This window comes from Mugil cephalus, chromosome 1 (assembly GCF_022458985.1).
Source record: "Mugil cephalus isolate CIBA_MC_2020 chromosome 1, CIBA_Mcephalus_1.1, whole genome shotgun sequence".
NCBI lineage: Eukaryota > Metazoa > Chordata > Actinopteri > Mugiliformes > Mugilidae > Mugil > Mugil cephalus.
In genome coordinates, this window is record NC_061770.1 from 31043249 (window position 1) to 31064804 (window position 21556).

A 21556-nucleotide genomic window follows, 5' to 3' on the forward strand; every position below is an offset into this window, starting at 1 on the left:
TTGATCCGTTTGAAGAGAGTTTGATCAGTAAACCTGCTGACTGATCATCATCCATCTGTCTGTCTGATAGCTGACAGAGAAATATGAGAAGATTGAAGAAGAGCTGCAGAAAACCAAAGAAGAACTGAAGAACAAGACTGAAGAGGTGGAGAAAAATGTAGAGACACATCAAAAGGTAACAGCATTGCAAAGTACAAATTAAATGTCATCAATTAAGTGAAATAACCAGGCAAACTTCAAAATACCATTTACATTCTAACAGAAAGGAAAACCAACTTATTGAAGAATGTATTATTGAAGATCAGATGCAGTCTTAGTTGGGCATGTACCAGTAATCACAGTTTTCAAGACAAACTTGAGTAAACATTAGGGGTTTTATTCATCCACTGCATGAATAGATTTATTTTCGTACGATCGAACTACAACGATCTGTGCTCGGCAAGTTGGCCTATCCGATTCAGTCTGCCTGTCTGTGACGTCATCGTCACGCGCAAATCAAAACATAGCATGATGGCGGAGGAGAAGCCTGCGAGCGGGAAATTTTCAAACCAGCATCACGGTCCAGTGTGTGGAAACACTTTGAATTTTGCAAAGACGGAGATGTCCTAAATAAGTCACCTCCCTCCTAATGGCGGCCCGCCACTCCTAAATGAATGTAGAGGAAACACTGAGTACGTTTTTATTTCAGTCACACTGGTTTCATTTTTGACTAAAATGTTACTGAGTCGATTTGAAGTCACTGAATCATTTCGGATCGTAAAAAGGAGAGAAGGCGTCTCCAGGAATTTATCTGGTTTAGAGAGTCAAGGTGTGGGTGTTGGTGTTCCCGTTAAAGAACAGGGACACAGATGTCCAGTTCAAGGGTGATTTATTTAACTATGGTCTGTAATAATACAACATAAACATCAACATGGCAGAACCATACATATACAGAAAAACATAATGAAATCATGAAATAATGAATTAACTAAGGTTACTGTATCCAGCACTCATGTATATAATAAGGATTGTGTAAATAAAACAAATAACTTCATAAGATCCGCAGACCGCATGACTTGTCTTATTAGCAGCACATCAGGCTAAATAGCTTTAACTAATGCACAACTAAACAATGGACTTTAACTCCAAAATAACATCCAACTTAGAAAGTATAACATCATTAGACTCATCTTCTGGCATTTACACACAGCAATGAACCAGTCAAAAGGTGCAGAACAGCAAAGAGATGCGTTATATCAGCTGCTACATCAAGAGAAACACTGACATTGTTTTTACGGTATTTTCCAGACGTGGTGCATTCAAGAGCGTGGGACAGATGAGAACTTACAGAGAAACCAGCTATTACTATATATAGAATAGAACTTAATTCAAAAAACAGGTTAACAATAAATCAACAGCCTGGACTTTCTAAATGAACCAAAATCGTCGTTGTTAAAATGAATCGTTACTCCCCTAGTGAACATAAAACTAAAAATAATGCAACACATTTTCAAAACAACAGAGCAACAGATCACATCAACGGATACTGAACACAAGTCGATAACTTGTTTTGGCAAAAGAAAAAAAAAACGACTCATGGAAGCACATTTTTATGCGTTTACATAATGAACTGATTAAAACTGCTTTGAATGTAGATGTGTTTGTGGTTAATCAGAATTAGAACATTTAAAATCTAATTCATGAGATTATTTGTGTTTAACATTTGATGTGACAGATGTGACTTTTAATCATAACATGATCTCGTTATGAATTTTATCTGATACAAATTACTTCATAGCTCATATTTATGACTTTTTTTGTTCCATAGTTCTGAATTATGATGATTGTTGTTGAAATAATTGTGACTTTTTAGCTCATATTCATGAATTCTTCTGATAAACATTTAGGCAGAAAGTGAGTAGAAAATGATTGAGGCCAAACTGACATAAGCTCCAGTTTCTAACTGTTGCTGCTCAGACTGATCATCATCATGTCAAACACACACATGGCTGAAAATAACTTAACACTGAACATTGTGTAAAATCACATTTATCTGTTACAAGGAAAAAACCTGCAGCAACAAAACTGTGTCTCTGCAGTTTGTTAGTTAGAACAGAGCTTTGGACACATTAACTACGTGGTACAGTCATTTGTTTTAGCTAGCATGCTAGTTAGCATCTGGAGTTAGCTTCACTAACAGTCATTGTCTTAAAGTTACGAACCATCACCTGCTTTCTCAGATTTGATGAACTGTTTTTGAAGCTTCATCTCTTAAGTTTTTGTCATTAATGAAGTAACTGAATATTTTTATTCTAGTACTAGACTCCACCATTAATAAAGTAACTGAGTACTTTTACTCTAATACAGGACTTCACCATTAATAAAGTAACTGAGTACTTTTACTCTTGTACACTCTAGCGAGAGGATTTTTCTGTTTTAACCGAAAAAAAGTGGTTCAAAGTTGTCTGGCGGCCACCAATTTAGAGCTACAGAAATGAAAATTACATAAAAACGTAGGGATTTTTGTTGACTTTCCGATGGTGCGTCTCTGATTCGTTTATGTCCTACGGTTTGGACTCCAGGCCCTTCCAAGCGAGGAGTGCGACCAACATCCCGCCCATCCGCTCCCATGTTAAATAAAGGTCAGATTTGGGGTGAAAAACAGCAACGCGAGGTGTTCTCTCTCTCGTCACAGCGGCCACAGTTTTCGCCGTATATGCGTGGAACCAACATTAAATCGAAGAGAACCCTCGTCTGACACTCACAATGCGTTCATTTTCCCCGTACGACCTATCGTTGGGGAGTTATGAACATTTGTTTGGAGGCCAAATCCTAGGGTACAGAGATAGTTACCCCCCACTTATATAAGAACTAAAGTTCTTATATAAACTGTGAGAGAGCAGGGGAGGGGCCGTAACCATGGTTACAAAACCCACACGCACGGAGGAGGAGGGAGGAGCTTATAGTGACAGCATCATATAGGGAGGAGGGGCTAATTAACAGCAGGTGTGTACCTGCTCATCATGTTTGCTGCAGTACTTAAGGAGGGAGGCTTTCATTAACACAACAGCTGTTTACCTGCTGACATCATAATGGAACACTAAGTCACTCACACCGCCAAATCATTACGACCACCTTAGACATGGACAGAGAAGGAGAAGGAGGCCAAATCTCACTCCACAGACACTCCACTGTAGCGAATGACCACCTGCTCCTTCCACACACACAACTGAGCAGCCAACCCTGACCCCACATTCAAATATGTCTGCCAAAACATTATGACCACTCAGGCCATTACAGCAGTACAGTGGGGCAGGGACCGTTATTAACGCGACACTAGTGGCCCAGCTGTGGTTCTGGTCTGTCTACCAACACAATGCTGGGTCTCAGACAACCTGCCAAAACATCATGTCCGGGTGACCGTTACCAGTACACGGCACAAGCAGCATTGCCTTAAGCTACTGTTGATCAGGAGAGGGGGGGCGGGGCTACTCCACCCTTCATTCTGCAGCTGATGAAGATAATAGAGAATATGTTCTGCACAAGTTAGGGTCTGATTTAACACTTTTTAATTCAGTGTTTGATGCAAAAACTATTAAGTTCATATCAATGAGTGTAATAAATTAAATCTCTTCATCTCTTCTTTCTTTTTCCAGTTAATGAAGCAGATCATCCAAGAAGAGGAACAACAACAAGAGAAATGTCAAAATGTCAAAGAGCAGCTGGAAACCAACAACACAGAGGTTCATCATTTCTTACAGTTACTGACTTTAACCCCTAAATCATCATTATTAGAGATTTAATGAACAACTTTCAGTTAGAGAGTAGTTTCCAACTTAAATCAGAACAACAACTAAACTAAATGTTTCTCTTCATGTTTCTCCAGAGAGAGAAATCCAGTACAAAGGTTCTTCTTTTTACTAAGAATCATCTGCTGTAACTTTTTATTCAACTTTAACAAACATCCTTCCTGAAAACAGCCAAACCTCCCACTAGAAATATGATGTTAACTAAGAGCAGAAAGACTTGTCATTGTCTGTCTGTCTTTGATTGGTTTCTAAAGCTCCTCATGTTCTAGGTCCTACCTCCTCATCACATTTATGTTTAATGATGAAAAGTTCTCTGAATGATTGAGAGATAGAACATGAAGCTGACTGATGTGAAAGGACTAATCTGTGGATGTCGTCTCCTCCCAAACCTGAACAAACACAGAACAGCAGCAGCTCAGTCACTCTGGAGACATTAAGAGACATCACTGTGGTGGTTAATGAGGACTACAAGTTTATCTGTCTGAGAAACATGTTTGATCAGGTGATGTTGCATTGTTTACTTTTTCATAGAAGATATTGATTCAACAGGTTTAATAGACACCAACATTCATTTGTTCCTGTCTCTGTGTCTCATTCTTCTTCTTGTGTTTCATTTCCGTCCTGCAGGACAAACCACTGGGAGGACGTCAGTTAAAAGTCCAGATCAACAATAGTGAACCCATCACATACACATTTGATCCATCAATGGAACTCAAGGCTGGAGACAAAGTTACTGTGAGTCTTTGTAGATGTTTCATTGATGTTGTTATATTTTCCATTTTCTTATTTTTCCTTCAGTTTTTCTAATTATTATTTTCTGACTGTGACTCTGTGACCTTTGGATTTACTACATTTACAGTTATACCATCCAGACTATGAGCAGGGTTATGCTGTCTCTGGTTACCTGGTGTGGGAGGACCTGAAGTCCTGGAAGTCTGGAGACAAACTCCAGGTCTCTCTGCAGTGAAATAGTTCCCAGTTGAACTCCTTCAATAAAGTTCAGTAATCCAGCAAACAGCAACATTATAGATGAGAAACAGCACGACTCAGATCTTCCTGCAGAAACCACACACTGCAGAGAAAGTCTCTGGAAACACTTGGCTCCATTTTATTGGATTAGTCAAGTTTGATGTGAACGTTGGTTTGTTTAAAGACTTTTACAGGATGACGTCAGTGTTTTAGATTCTATGTAACAAGTCTCCTTGTTTCCTCCAATTAACAGATGAAAATAAAAGTTAACATGTGGATATAAATGTCAACTCTTATTTTGAAAAACACAAATGTGTTCATTTTTTAAATAAAGAAGATACTTTTACATTTACAGATTATTTGTGCATTTTATTTGTCTTTGTATCATGACGACAGCTCAGACTCTAACACCGTAGCCTGATTCACCTCCTGACAAATGTAACTACACATCACAGTGATGCAGAGCACAGAGCTGTGATTGGTCCACTTGGTGGTAGCAATTTATTTCTGGCTGCTTCTCCATCTCAGCATTTTCAAATCAACTCTTTTGGATCAATAACGATGGAACACATTGAAGAAAATGAAATAAATGTTACATTTGTAGAAAGATATGAACTGAATCTGTCTGAAGTTCACACAAACTTGCATCTAAGTAGAAACAGAAACATTAGTGTTCTCAACTTAAAATGGAAGCTGATATGAATTTAGTTAAATTGATCTTAACTTGGAAATGTGACTTCATTTGACAAGATAAACTTAGTTTTCTTCAATGGATGATGTGAACTAATAAGTTGTTTTGCTTTTTGAATTGAAACAGGTTTTCTTCACGTTGACTTTAATCAGATTTTTAATGTTTCTAAGTTTCACTGACTTGAAATGTTTAAATGAGTAATGTCACTTGAAGTCATTATTGAGGAAACATGATACGTCTGACATAACTTTATTCTATTCACATTATTAATCAGTTTAATTAAGATGTGACAAACACTGCATCATAACGTGTTGGAGAACAGATTGAGAAGATGAAATCCTGTCACAACATTTAAATATAAATACAAACTGACTTATTCTCTGGTAGATGTTCAGCACAGCTTTAAACAGACTCCTTCCTCCTCTAGTCAGGTGGAACCTGGAGGACAGAACATACAGTTAAATGGTAGAAAATGCTTTGTACACACTCAACAAAGTGAACTCTGTGAGTTGTTGAATCAAAAAAAATGTAGCTACACTAAATTTAATGAACATTTCTGTGTTTGTTTTAAAACGTGGGCCACTTACTTAAGTGTAACGTAAAATGAAAACGTGATCAAGCAAAAGAAGTCGTCTAAGTAAACACAACACAACACTGTTGAATTAATGGCACGATCACGTCTGCACACATTAAGAATGTCCCAGATGGTTTTCCGTAGGTCGGGCGTTGCACATCCAAAATGCTGTGGTGTGATATAAACGGTGATATATCCTAAGTTGTTTAACACATCTAGATGTAAATAGCAGGAAATAAAAGCTGACATTCTGAACTCTTGTCTCATACTCATCTTTTCATCTTAAACCCAAATGTCTTCAGTGAACAACAACAACAAGGGAATGTGCCTTGTTGTTCCAGTACTTTTGGAGGGGACTGTATGTCAGGGAGGATCAGGTAGGAAGGACTTTGTCTTCTTTGTAGGGCGCTGTCCCAGGGGATTGGAGGACCTAAGTGTCCAGGGGTCGGGACCGACCCGTCCACCAACGATGGGAGAGTTAAGTCTGAACCACGACTCCTCCCACCTGTACCAACCAATCACATTCATTTTGTTGAAACTGTTCTAATTGTGTGAAACTACTGAAAATCATCCTTTTCTGGGACGTTAGCCAACGTTAACCTAACAGACAAGGTCCATGCGCATGAATTTCTATATTCCAAAACATATTGATATGTTGATATGTACAGGATCAGGGTTAGGACAATGCTGGACCAATTTAAAAACCCTTTTTCTCACTTATCCAACTCTGGGGAATACGGTGAGAATACAGTGAAACAGGGGCGGCGTAGAACTATTTTAAAATCACAAAGATATGCACTGCTCCATTAAAAACATGGCAGCTAGAATTATTCAGCAGGATATTGATATGAGGGCAGTGATAAATAACAAAAGATAAAATAACCAAAAACTGAGGTGAAAGGTTCAATTAATCATGATGCTGATTTTAAGTCGTATATCTCGTAGTTAGAAGTTTAGCTGCAAATCTGTGTCTGTTCCACAGAGTGTGACGCTGAGATGCAAATAGCAGACAGCTGCATTCACTGTGAAACAATGAGAGAAAAGCTTTTGTTTGTTGTCATGCACCACAAATAAATGCTCATTGGACCATGTCAAAAATACATAAAACTGTCTGTAAATTTAAAAAAATGCATCATAAAAATGAGTAGCCTGAGCTTTGGTTGAACACTGATGCATCTGTAGTGATAATTGCTACAGTGCAATAGTAATAACTCATTCTTACACATTTTCCCTGTTCTCTGCTGAAGACTGATGCTGTTGAAACAAGAAGAGCCTGTGTACTGAAAGCACCAATGGTTTACCTCCAAAAATCTCATGGTAAGTATGCCTCTGCTTTCTACCTCATTTCTCTCCAGAAACTGAACATATGATTGTAATTTTAGTATTTCTGGACAAGTCTGTACCACAGAAGAATAAGAGATCAGGCTTGGGATACACACAACACTTGTAGAGCAGTTCCTTATTGTTGTGGATCCAAACGTGAGATTTGTGGACAACAAGAACATTGGATGAGGTTGCTTGACTCACTAAAACAGCCCTGCTCACTTTAGTTCAGTTTGATTTAGAAACTGTGAAATATAAACTATACATGCTAAAAACAATGTTTCTAGATGAGCAGATGTGCTCAAACAAGTCACAGTTTGTGGTATGTGAATGTTCATTCATCGGAAATAAATGTTGTTGTTTTATCACAGAACCAAGGTATTGTGATTTAAATTTACTTAGTAAGTCCAACATAAATTCACTAGTGTTACAACAATGAAAACTATTGAAGTTCTGCTGATTCAAGTCAGTTAAGATGGAACAATGAGGAGTTGTATAGTTGGTGTTCCTCCAGTTGAGTTATATTTCTATCAGTGAGTTAGATCAGTGTAATGAATGTCTGTTTGGTTAGTTGAACACTGATAGATCAATTAAGACTAACTTGACAAGATAATACTGAAATCACCACAAAGCTCACATATTCTACAAAGGTTCTAGTGAAAACAGAACCAGGTCCACTCTCCATTTGGACATTTGGATGAAATCAAAGAACCTAAAGTGTCACATTGACTTTTAAACTCTTAAAAGTGAATCTGGCTACAAAATGCAACTTATTCACACTACAAGAAATAATGTAAACACAATTCAACCCATTTTATGTAGCTTCTATATAATTGAATCCTATCATTGTGTACATTATAGACTCCATTAGAATATTGACATTTCTGCACTGTGTTTATTATAATGGTGGAACCATCAGCTCATTATTAATTCATGATCAAGGAGATCAAGGATGTGTCATGTGACTTATGTTAGCATGTGTGACATATGCTGCTGTCAGCTGTTTTTTGTGAAGAATACATGACCTGGCCAGAAGAGTGTGCAGATGACAGAATTAGGTGTCTGATAGCTGTCCAGACTTTTATCAAGCTACCTGCTATAGTTTAATAAACTCCCCTCTGGAAGGGTTATCAGGACAGGTACGGTGGATACAACTCCAGTCACTTTTATGATTTTATTACGTTCATATGTACAACGAGCATCCACACGCTTGGTAGCTGCTAGCCCACGTTAGCCAGCTCGTTAGCGGCGTTAATTAGAAAGTAATATAGTGACGTTGATTAGGTTGTAAACCTGTAATGCAACATAAACACAAAACCCAGAATTAATGAATGAAATATATACTCATTCATATGATATTTAAACACCAACAATGCTAGTCTGCAGCTACTCACCGGCAAGGCGTTCCAGTCCAGACAATTAAACAATGATTTGAAACCAAAAAGTGAGACACCTGCTGGCAAGTTCTACAATAGCAGCAGATCTTCTTGTCATCAGAATCAGAATCAGCTTTATTGGTATGTTGCACATACCAGGAAATAGACTCTGGTCACTTTGCTCAGCGGTAGAAGAAAATACACTTAAATAAGCATAAAATAAAAGCATAAGAAAAAAAGAAACTGTACAGGATTAATCATACTTTTAAAATAAAATAATAATAGAAGCAGATATGTATAATGAATGAATGGAAGGAATGAATGGTCACACACTCTGTGACTACTCAGAGTTCATCTGCGCGACAGCCCGGGGGAAGAAACCGTTTTTGTGCCGAGTGGTTTTGGGGTACAGTGCTCTGTAACACCAGCCTAAAGGGGACGAGTCTGAACAGATAGTGTCCGGGGATTTGAGGGTCTAAGGAGATTTTACCAGCCCCCTTCCTGACCCTGGACTTGTGCAGGTCCTGGATGGAGAGAAGGTCAGTTCCAGTAATTCTCTCTGCAGACCTCTACCTATCCTGTTAAGGATCATAAGAGGAGGGGTAGATGGGCGCTCTTCCTGAAGTCCACTGTCATCTCCACAGTCTAGAGCAGGTTTATCTTCAGGTGGTTCTGACTGCACCAGAGGACCAGCTGATCCACTTCCCCTCTGCATGTAGACTCGTCACTGCTTTCACAGAAGGAGTTTCACAGAAGGGTCCACAGTGTCATGGTTCTGTCTTTTATTTTGTGCCAAGTTTTGTGTTTCCTGTTTTATTTTGTTAAGTACTTGATTTCCTGTCTGTTGTGTTTCCTTGTGTGTATTGATTAAGTAGTCTCACCTTGTTTAATTGCCCTGATCTGTTTCACCTGTGTCTTGTCAGCCCTGAGCCCTCTTGTGCATATATAACCCTGCCTTTCCCCTTCGTTGTCTGTTGCGTCATTAATGTTATTCATGTTGTCTCCACACCACAGTCCTTGTCTAAAATGATTTTGCTCCATGCCATGCTCATCATTCTTTTGATTTTGATTTTGTATTTCCTGCCTTAAGGCAGCGCTTTTTGTTCATTTTAATTAAAACCCTCCTTTCCCTGGATTCCCTGTCTGCCTCATCGTTTGTCCTGCACGTGGATCCTACCTTTAAACTAGTGATGGAGAAACTGAAGCTTTTTTGAAACACTGAATCAATCTAAAGCAATTGTGTTGACGTGGTTCAATGTGTCGAAGCATTTGAAATCAATTAAATGTAGCGACATCTGCTGGATAAAATTATACATAGCAGTCACAGGAACCAGCGCAAAGGGTCATGAAACACACACGAGGCACTGACAATAAAGGATCTACAGTATGACCACTTTGAAATGCAGCTTGATTTATATTCTTTCAATAAAACAATGATATTCTTGTGTGGTTGTGTCTTCATATAATACTGTAAGTTTTAGATATATGTTTTTGGGTGATTGATAGAAATACAAAAAACTAAATACAAAATAACAAAAGTGAAATGCTTTTTCAACTAGGGAGTGTGGTGACAATGGTTGTATAAAATACTTGTTTCTCCATATGTGTGTTTAGTGTGTGTATATAGGTGTGTAAGTCAGAATATGTATAATGTGTGAATGCCTATGTGCTAATGTAAGTACAAAAGTTAATCTAATGTTAGGTTATACTACTCTTACCTGAAACCTCACTCTCCTCGTTGTAAATCGCTGAGGTATGGAAAACTCTCTTCTCAAAAACCTACAACATTTTGAGGAATTGTCACTATTTATACATGTGAGACTGAAAACCCCACATAGAATTCACTACGGCGATACGCATGTGACGTAATGAAGATTCATTTGCGGAGTCACAGAGACAGATCTGCCTCAGCTCCTGTCCCTGCCAAAACGGTGGCACTTGTCTCTGCTCCTGTCTCTGGAGAAACTCTGGGATGATGCTGCTGAACGAGGAGCTGAAGTCCACACATAAGACCTTTTTATAGGTCCTTGCTGAGTAGAGGTGGTGCAGGATGTAGTGCAGAGCCATGTTGACTGCATCATCCATGTATCTGTTTGAACTATAGTAAACCTGCAGGGGGTCTAGCAGGGGGTCAGTGATGGTCTCCAGGTGGGTCAACACCAGTTGTTCAAAGGATTTTATTTCATTAGATACTCAGAATAAAATCAGAATGAAATGTCGAAAAAAGAAATAGAGACAGTGGCTGCTGTGTTCACTCCAGGCCAAAGAAAACCACTAGAGGAATAAACGCCTCCAGGTTTCTGAACAATTACCTCAGTGTGGAAGCAGGTTAACCTAGCTTACCAAACTACATACCACACAAACTCCTGCACACTATTCTGGCCTGATAACTGCCTCAATACTCTCTCTGCGTTCCTGTACCAAGATGTTTTATTGCTTATAGATTTGATTATTACTTTATTGTCCAAATCCGTAACCTGGCAACAGGCTCAAAGTCCAGTCAGCTTGAAATCAGAGACACTTCATGCAGCAGGTACGTCGCCTTCTGATTTTTTTTATTCTTCTTGGTTCATCTGACTTATATCTAAAACATAAAATAGACCACAGTTAAAGAGTATAAAGAGACAACATTACCAAGTGTTAATCCAGACAGACTCAAAGGTAAATGAAGGTTAAAGTCATATTAACCTCACGGTAAACAACAGATAAGATGGCACAACTCTTTAAGGGTAAAGGTTCACAACAGTGAAAGTATGATATTCCTTTTTGACAGGAGTTCTTGTTTCACCTGAACCCCACTGTACTGACTGATTTGTGTTGTTGCAGGATGTGTCACCAGAAGACAGGACCGTTCCTTCAGTCTCAGTTCAGAGTGTTGCTTGTTTATCTTCTCCTACATCGCTTTTGTAGAGGTACGACACACACAAACACTACTGAAGATTACAATTACTCTTTGAATATAACAATGATTAGGAAAACCATTTTATTGAATGAGACCAGCTAGTGGTACGCAGCATATTTACAGTAATCCAGAAGGTGTTGAATGAAGGCAACTGGACTTGTAGAACTTCTGGAAGACCTTTCAAAATTCTACAAGTCCAGTTGCCTTTATTCAACAAATTTTAAGAACCATAACCTGGATGACTGAGAACATTAACAGACATTTCTGTGTAGTACTTTCTCACTTCTACCAGTAGGGACTGATTTTGAAAGGATAAATGTGATATAGTGATAGTGCACGTTCACCAAAGGGGAACAAATCTTGAGGAGGCAGATGTTCCTTCAACACATTGAGTCCTCAAATGTTACCTCTAGCTGGTTCCTAAATCAGTACAATGATCTTTTCTTTCCAGGTCAGTCTCAGTTAATCGGTTCCTCTCAGCCAATAACTGCTGTAGCTGGTGGAGATGTAATCCTGCCATGTCACCTGGAACCTGCACAAGACGTCACCACCAGTACAGTGGAGTGGAGCAGATCTGACCTGAAGCCCAGGTTCGTCCATGTGTTACGGGTTGGTCAGGAACTCATGAATATCAAAAACCCATCCTATAATGGGAGAACATTGGTGTTGGTTGAAGAACTGAAGCACGGAAACATTTCACTGAAACTCTCTGAAGTCAAACCCGGTGATGAAGGGACATACAGATGCTTTATTCCAGAAAAGACAGAAGAAGCTTTTGTAGAGCTTGTTGTTGGTGAGTACATTGACTAAATGGTTTGGTTGATACACTTTTAACTTTTTGCAAAACTGAATTTTTTAACTTTTGTGGCAAGAAAGTTTCAGCTTAGCTACATTGATCAGGCATTCCATTATGACCACCTTCCTAATTTTGTGTAGGTCTCCCTTGTTGCTTCTAAAACAGTTGTGAATTATCAGAGAATGGACATGGGTCTTCTAGGGGTGTCCTGTGGTGTGGAGGGGCCACTGTGGATCATCCCACAGATACCTGATCAGTTTGGGATCTAGTTAATGTGGAGGCCAGGCCAACACCTTGGGGGCAAGTCGATCAGGAGGTAGAGCAGTCGTCCAATAACCGATCTGTCCTTTGGCAAGACACTTAACCAACCTTGCCCCCTGGTGTATGATTGTAAGTGAGTGATGTTGGTGGTGGTCGAATAGGCCGTAGGTGCATATTGGAAGCGATGTTTCTGTCAGCCTGCCCCAGGTCAGCTGGGACCACTGAGGTAGTTTATCACCACCAGGGTGCGATTGTGTGAGTGAATGAATAATGCATACAATTGTAAGCACTTTGCAGCTAAAAATGGAAAAGCACAATATAAAACCACTGCATTATTCATTTCACCTTGTGCTGTTATTTTTTGGCGTTGTTCTTAAAGCATTTTTGTGTGTCTGTGTCAGGCTGCATCCTACTGGGGATGGATGCTGTCATAAAGAGTGTCATTGCTTTGGGGTGAAGGTGACTGGTCTGGTCTAGGTGGGTGGTACATGATATTTTTCAATGTGCTGAACATATATTGGACGTATTGGTGTTCCTCTGGGGTCAATTTGACCCCAAGTTGTTTTAGTCGTGTAAAGCTTGTCTGTCTGTTTGTGTGACCAAACATCCCCACATCTGCAGGTGCAGAGTGTGCACATAGGAGGAGGGTGGGAAAAACAACCTAACCTCTGAACTCCTGCCAAAATGAGGAAGTCAATGTAGAGTCGATCACATCCAAGTATTTCCAACTACACGTCTTCCCTCTAAAATTATCATCTCAAGTACAATATTTTCAATTGATGGTTATATGAAGAGCTCCAATAATGACTTTATGTGTCCAACATGGCTGACTGTGTGTCTGGTGGGACATGCTCTAAGCAACATGTCTACCTTGTTGTTGAAGTGATCAGAGAACATAATCTTCCTTTTTTGGTGCCAACGTGACATGGAGGAGAAGAAAACAATATTATCATGCAAACTTTCCTGCACCATGGACATGAAGTATATGTGTGGCCTACTGAACTCACACCTGCTGAAGTAGGACTGATATTTCCCACAAGGACATTGGTAGTTCATGCAAACATATAAAATAAATAAAAGCCGGATAATTTGGGATGTGAACTCCAAATTAGAAAACATTCGGATGAAAGATTTTCAAAATACACTAAGTCTATTATTGAAAGTTTGCCCTGATGGTGGTGCTAGTGGAAAGGTCAACTCAATGGTAGGTTTCATTATCAAGGGGCTATTTATGTATTCAACAAACAAAACATTTTATGAATATCATTTTCTGGAGGCAAATATCCCTGGGGTCAAATTGTGTACAACGTGTTAGTAATATCTGAGGATAATAGGAGGGTTTTTAGTCATTTTTAGTTACTACTCTGCTGCAACATCTATAGGAAATATGAAAAACTTCCTGATGGTTAAAAAACACCTTTAAACACAAACTGACTCAGTGGCTCAAAGCAAAACAGAAATGTCAAATGTAAAACTGTCTTTCTTAGTCATTGTGATTCTTTGACTCTTTCAGCATCAGTTCCTGTCTCCTCACCCGTCATCAGTTTATCAGGGATGGACAGAGACAGAGGAGGAGTGGTGTTACAGTGTGAATCCAGAGGCTGGTATCCAGAGCCTGAGGTGTTGTGGCTGGACGCTGAGGGAAACCTGCTCTCTGCTGGACCTCCAGAGACAGTCAGAGGTCCTGATGACCTCTATACTGTCAGCAGCAGAGTGACTGTGGACAAGAGACACAACAACAGCTTCACCTGTAGAGTCCAACAGAACAACATCCACCAGACCAGAGAGACTCACATACATGTTCCAGGTAGAACACGCTTAGAGAACGGACCATGACATGATTTTAGTTTGACACAGTTTGTGTGTGATTGTGTAGAAATGTCATGTAACTCTGTGTGTTTTCATTTCAGATGATTTCTTCTTGTCTTCGTCCAGTTCTACTGATGGGATGATAGGAAGAACAGTTCCAGCTAATCCCATCAACGCTGGTTTGGCTGTTAGCTTAGCTGTTAGCATCATGGTTATTTTAGCATGTGTCTTCTTTGTGTGGAGACAAAATAGAACCAGTAAGTTACAGATGAGTCACCACATTAATGATGTAAAACACCAGCAAACGTCTTTTCTAGTTGAATTCAGCTGCTTTGATTTTACACAGAAACCAAGAAAAGATCCAGAGATGAAGCTGAAAGAGGAGAAAAGCTCCTGACAGAGGAAACAGTGAAGATGAAGGTTTCAGAAGAAACTAAAGATGTAAGAGACAAGAAGTAAAAGATTAAAGGTTTAGATTGATGAGTTGGAAGAAAGTTTGATCAGTAAACCTGCTGACTGATCATCATCCATCTGTCTGTCTAATAGCTGACAGAGAAATATGAGAAGATTGAAGAAGAGCTGCAGAAAACCAAAGAAGAACTGAAGAACAAGACTGAAGAGGTGGAGAAACATGTAGAGACACATCAAAAGGTAATAGCATTAAAAGTACAAATTAATTGTCATCAGTCATGTGAAATAATCAGGCAGATGCCAAAATACATCATTTATATTCTAACAGAAAGGAAAAGCAACTTATTGAAGAATGTATTATTGAAGATCAGATGCAGTCTTAGTTGGGAATGTACCAGTAATCACAGTTTTCAAGACAAACTTGAGTAAACATCAGGGGCGTAACGACTCATCCACTGCATCGATGAATCGATTTATTTTCCTATGATCTAACTACAACGATCTTTGCTCGGCAAGTTGGCCTTCCAGACAATATTCATCGATCTAATATCATTTTAAAAGGTAATCAATCGACTGTATCGATACTAGGAGGTAACGCATTGGATTAAGTGCGTCAGACTTTATATTGATGTGTGTTTCTTAGCACTTTTAATAATAAAGGCGTTAAACATTACCCGATTCAGTCTGCCTGTCTGTGACGTCATCGTCACGCGCAAATCAAAACATAGCATGATGGCGGAGGAGAAGCCTGTGAGCGGGAAATTTTCAAACCAGCATCACGGTCCAGTGTGTGGAAACAATTTGAATTTTGCAAAGACGGAGATGTCCTAAATAAGTCACCTCCCTCCTAATGGCGGCCCGCCACTCCTAAATGAATGTAGAGGAAACACTGAGTAAGTTTTTATTTCAGTCACACTGGTTTCATTTTTGGCTAAAATGTTACTGAATCGATTTGAAGTCACTGAATCGTTTCGGATCATAAAAAGGAGAGAAGGCGTCTCCAGGAATTTATCTGGTTTATAGAGTCAAGGTGTGAGTGTTTGTGTTCCCGTTAAAGAACAGGGACACGATGTCCAGTTCAAGGATGATTTATTTAACTATGGTCTGTAATAACAACACAACATAAACATCAACAAGGCAAAACCATACATATACAGAAAAACATAATGACATCATGAAATAATGAATTAACTAAGGTTACTGTATCCAGCACTCATGTATATAATAAGGATTGTGTAAATAAAACAAATAACCTCATAAGATCCGCAGACCGCATGACTTGTCTTATTAGCAGCACATCAGGCTAAATAGCATTAACTAATGCACAACTAAACAATTAACCTTAGCTCCAAAATAACATCCAACTTAGAAAGTATAACATCATTAGACTCATCTTCTGGCATTTACACACAGAAATAAACCGGTCAAACGGTGGAGAAAAGCAAAGACATTGCGTTATATCAGCTGCTACATCAAGAGAAACACTGACATTGTTTCACGGTATTTTTTCCAGACGTGGTGCATTCAAGAGCGTGGGACAGATGAGAACTTACAGTGAGACAAGCTGTTATTGAATAGAACTTAATAATAATAATAATAAAAAAGTTAACAATAAATCAACAGCGTGGACTTTCTAACAGATCGTATCTTTCTGAACCAAAATCGCCCTTGAATCTTATCGGCAACAACATAAAACTAAACACAAAAATAAAAGTAATGCAACACATTTTCAAAGCATCTAAAACATTTGAGCAGCAGATCACATCAATGGATATTGACACAAGTTTACACAAGTAGATAACCAAAAAAAAAAAAAAAACGACTTATGGAAGCACATTTTTATGAGTTTACATAATGAACTAATTAAAACTGCTTTAAATGTAGATGTGTTTGTGGTTAATCAGAATTATGACATTTAAAATCTAATTCATGAGATTATTTGCGTTTAACATTTGATGCGACAGATGTGACTTTTAATCATAACATAATCTCATTATGAATTTTATCTGATACAAATTACTTCATAGCTCATATTTATGACTTTTTTGTTCCATAGTTCTGAATTATGATGATTGTTGTTGAAATAATTTTGTCTTTTTAGCTCATATTCATGAATTCTTCTGATAAACATTTAGGCAGAAAGTGAGTCGAAAATGATTGAGGCCAAACTGACATAAGCTCCAGTTTCCAACTGTTGCTGCTCAGACTGATCATCATCATGTCAAACACACACATGGCTGAAAATAACTTAACACTGAACGTTGTGTAAAATCACATTTATGTGTTACAAAGAAAAAACTTGCAGCAACAAAACTGTGTCTCTGCAGTTTGTTAGTTAGAACAGAGCTTTGGACACATTAACTACGTGGTACAGTCATTTGTTTTAGCTAGCATGCTAGTTAGCATCTTGAGTTAGCTTCACTAACAGTCATTGTCTTAAAGTTACTAACCATCACCTGCTAATAAAATTACATATAATAAATTATATACCCGTAATAAAGTAACTGAGTACTTTTACTCTAATACAGGACTCCACCATTAATAAAGTAACTGAGTACTTTTACTCTTGTACTGGATTCCACCATTATAAAGTAACTGAGTACTTTCACTCTTGTACTGGATTCCAGCATTAATAAAGTAACTGAGTACTTTTACTCTAATACAGAACTCCACCATTAATAAAGTAACTGAGTACTTTTACTCTTGAACTGGACTCCACATTAATAAAGTAACTGAGTACTTTTACTCTAGTACTGGTCTCCACCATTGATAAAGTAACTGAGTACTTTTACTCTAGTACTGGACTCCACATTAATAAAGTAACTGAGTACTTTTACTCTAGTACTGGTCTCCATCATTGATAAAGTAACTGAGCACTTTTACTCTAGTACTGGTCCTCACCATTAATAAAGTAACTGAGTACTTTTACTCTAGTACTGGTCTCCACCATTGATAAAGTAACTGAGTACTTTTACTCTAGTACTGGACTCCACATTAATAAAGTGACTGAGTACTTTTACTCTAGTACTGGTCTCCACCATTGATAAAGTAACTGAGTACTTTTACTCTAGTACTGGATTCCAGCATTAATAAAGTAACTGAGTACTTTCACTCTACTACTGCCGTAACCATGGTTACAAAACCCACACGCACGGAGGAGGAGGGAGGAGCTTATAGTGACAGCATCATATAGGGAGGAGGGGCTAATTAACAGCAGGTGTGTACCTGCTCATCATGTTTGCTGCAGTACTTAAGGAGGGAGACTTTCATTAACACAACAGCTGTGTACCTGCTGACATCATAATGGAACACTAAGTCACTCACACCGCCAAATCATTATGACCACCTTAGACATGGACACAGAAGGAGAAGGAGGCCAAATCTCACTCCACAGACACTCAACTGTAGCGAATGACCACCTGGTCCTTCCACACACACAACTGAGCAGCCAACCCTGACCCCACATTCAAACATGTCTGCCAAAACAATATGACCACTGAAGTCATTACAGCAGTACAGTGGGGCGGGAACCGTTATTAACGCGACACTAGTGGCCCAGCTGTGGTTCTGGTCTGTCTACCAACACAATGCTGGGTCTCAGACAACCTGCCAAAACATCATGTCCAAGGTGGCCGTTACCAGTACGCGGCACAAGCAGCATTGCCTTCAGCTACTGTTGATCAGGAGAGGGAGGGCAGGGCCACTCCACCCTTCATTCTGCAGCAGATGAAGATAATAGAGAATATGTTCTGCACAACTTAGGGTCTGATTTATCACTTTTTAATTCAGTGTTTCATGCAAAAACTATTTAGTTGATATCAATGAGTGTAATAAATTAAATCTCTCTTCATCTCTTATTTCTTTTTCCAGTCAATGAAGCAGATCAACCAAGAAGAGGAACAACAAGAGAAATGTCAAAATGTCAAAGAGCAGCTGGAAACCAACAACACAGAGGTTCATCATTTCTTACAGTTACTGACTTTAACCCCTAAATCATAAATTATTAGAGATTTAATGAACAACGTTCAGTTAGAGAGTAATTTCCAACTTAAATCAGAACAACAACTAAACTAAATGTTTCTCTTCATGTTTCTCCAGAGAGAGAAATCCAGTACAGAGGTTCTTCTTTTTACTAAGAAACATCCGCTGTAACTTTTTATTCAACTTTAACAAACATCCTTCCTGAAAACAGCCAAACCTCCCACTAGAAACATGATGTTAACTAAGAGCAGAAAGACTTGTCATTGTCTGTCTGTCTTTGATTGGTTTCTAAAGCTCCTCATGTTCTAGGTCCTACCTCCTCATCACATTTATGTTTAATGATGAAAAGTTCTCTGAATGATTGAGAGATAGAACATGAAGCTGACTGATGCGAAAGGACTAATCTGTGGATGTCGTCTCCTCCCAAACCTGAACAAACACAGAACAGCAGCAGCTCAGTCACTCTGGAGACGTCAGGAGACGTCACTGTGGTGGTTAATGACAACTACAAGTTTATCTGTCTGAGAAACGAGTCTGATCAGGTGATGCTGATTTGTTTCTTTTCATAGAAAATATTGATTCAACAGGTTTAATAGACACCAACATTCATTTGTTCCTGTCTCTGTGTCTCATTCTTCTTCTTGTGTTTCATTTCCGTCCTGCAGGACAAACCACTGGGAGGACGTCAGTTAAAAGTCCAGATCAACAATAGTGAACCCATCACATACACATTTGATCCATCAGTGGAACTCAAGGCTGGAAAGTCTGTTACTGTGAGTCTTTGTAGATGTTTCATTGATGTTGTTATATTTTCCATTTTCTTACTTTTCCTTCAGTTTTTCTAATTATTATTTTCTGACTGTGACTCTGTGACCTTTGGATTTACTACATTTACAGTTATACGGTCCAGGCTATGACGAGAGTTTTACTATCTCTGCTGACCTGGTGTGGAAGGACCTGAAGTCCTGGAAGTCTGGAGACAGAGTCCAGGTCTCTCTGCAGTGAAATAGTTCCCAGTTGAACTCCCTCAATAAAGTTCAGTAATCCAGCAAACAGCAACATTATAGATGATAAACAGCACGACTCAGATCTTCCTGCAGAAACCACACACTGCAGAGAAAGTCTCTGGAAACACTTGGCTCCATTTTATTGGATTAGTCAAGTTTGATGTGAACGTTGGTTTGTTTAAAGACTTTTACAGGATGACGTCAGTGTTTTAGATTCTATGTAACAAGTCTCCTTGTTTCCTCCAATTAACAGATGAAAATAAAAGTTAACATGTGGATGTAAATGTCAACTCTTATTTTGAAAAACATAAATGTGTTCATTTTTAAATAAAGAAGATACTTTTGCATTTACAGATTATTTGTGTATTTTATTTGTCTTTGTATCATGACGACAGCTCAGACTCTAACACCGTAGCCTGATTCACCTCCTGACAAATGTAACTACACATCACAGTGATGCAGAGCACAGAGCTGTGATTGGTCCACTTGGTAGTAGCACTTTATTTCTGGCTGCTTCTCCATCTCAGCATTTTCAAATCAACTGTTTTGGATCAATAAAGATGTAACACGTTGAAGAAAATGAAATAAATGTTGCATTTGTAGAAAGATATGAGCTGAATCTGTCTGAAGTTCACAGACACAATATGTCCTAAATAAGTCACCTCCCTCTTAATGGCGGCCCGCCACTCCTAAATGAATGTAGAGGAAACAATGAGTACGTTTTATTTCAGTCACACTGAACTCAACCATCTCTAAAGAGTCTGGAAGCCACAAATAATCCACAGAGAGTCAGACAGATTAAAGACGACTGTTCCCCTCCACAGGAGTGGTCCACCAACAAACATCACTCCATCATAGTGGGAGAGGAACCAGAGGAACCAAGGGGAACTTCTAAGCAGCTAAAGGCCTCTCTGACATTGGCTGATGTTAATGTTGATGAATCCACTCAACAACCAAAGACACTGCTCTCTGTCCACAAAGAACATTTGGGACAATGTTTGATGGACCAATGAACTGTGAACCTGTGAACCTGTGAAAGAAAATGTCAGGACATGAGTCCATGAGCTATATAGCTATAGAACCAGCAAACCAATATTTTCCTCCTCACCTCTGACAACCAACCAGCTTCCTGGTGATGTACCGACACTAGAGACTTGGCACTTGTAGAAGCTTTCGTCAGACTTGGAGACACCGTTAATGGTCATCTCTTCTGAAGGACTCTCTTCAATGAGGACGTCATGTTTGAAGAAATTCGCTCTCTGGCTGCTGGAAGTTGTATTTTTGATTTTGCAGCCCAGAGTCACATTGTCACAATATCATGGAGAAAACTGATAATTTTTTACTTCAAGTAGGAATAAAGTCAAATAAGTCCAGAAACACTATAAACCTACCTGTGATAGTGATGTTGGCCGTGTTGCTTCTCTCTCCATCTTTGGTCTCACACCAGTACTGTCCACTGTCTGTCAAATAAGCTCGACTTATCCTGCAGGAGGATGACCTGTCTTTGATATTACACTGTAGATTACCCTCCACCTTCTTTATTTCAGAGGAACTGTCAGATCCCTCACAATGCAACATCAAGCGCTCGTACTCAAAGTGCTGCAGTCTGTTCGGAGTGATACAAAGGAACACAGCATCTACAAAGGATTTCATTCTTTGAACAGGACG

General features: G+C 38.9%; 2 protein-coding genes, 1 long non-coding RNA gene and 1 pseudogene across 3 annotated transcripts; all 4 read left to right on the forward strand.

The window, feature by feature from the left end:
• The window catches only part of LOC124995913, a 253119-nt pseudogene extending 248003 nt beyond the window's left edge, over positions 1-5116 (forward strand).
• Positions 5117-11225: 6109 nt separating this feature from the next.
• LOC125016223 (butyrophilin subfamily 3 member A2-like) lies at positions 11226-14342 on the forward strand (the record flags this gene model as incomplete). The annotated part of the gene is made up of 4 exons (XM_047598559.1): positions 11226-11254; positions 11548-11633; positions 12075-12416; positions 14194-14342. Coding segments are annotated over exons 2-4 (576 nt in total), but the record flags the coding sequence as incomplete, so codon positions are not given.
• Positions 14343-14419: 77 nt separating this feature from the next.
• Positions 14420-14895, forward strand: LOC125016802. The gene is made up of 3 exons (XR_007113761.1): positions 14420-14487; positions 14591-14746; positions 14836-14895. It is a non-coding gene; the product is annotated as an uncharacterized LOC125016802 (long non-coding RNA).
• A 260-nt stretch (positions 14896-15155) lies between these two features.
• On the forward strand, positions 15156-19954 carry LOC125016525 (lamin-A-like). Its single transcript, XM_047599059.1, has 5 exons — positions 15156-15793; positions 18771-18854; positions 19325-19423; positions 19547-19654; positions 19779-19954. Exons 2-5 carry the CDS (start codon positions 18774-18776, stop codon positions 19884-19886), a joined length of 396 nt encoding a protein of 131 aa, XP_047455015.1. The 5' UTR covers positions 15156-15793; positions 18771-18773; the 3' UTR covers positions 19887-19954.
• The last annotated feature ends 1602 nt before the right edge of the window (positions 19955-21556 follow it).

Excerpts from the sequence above, each read along its gene's own strand:
- LOC125016525 (XM_047599059.1), top strand. The coding sequence starts at position 18,774 with ATGAAGCAGATCAACCAAGAAGAGGAACAACAAGAGAAATGTCAAAAT. Across the intron at positions 18,855-19,324 it reads TGGAAACCAACAACACAGAG|AACAGCAGCAGCTCAGTCAC; the intron begins GTTCATCATTTC and ends GAACAAACACAG. Across the intron at positions 19,424-19,546 it reads TGAGAAACGAGTCTGATCAG|GACAAACCACTGGGAGGACG; the intron begins GTGATGCTGATT and ends TCCGTCCTGCAG.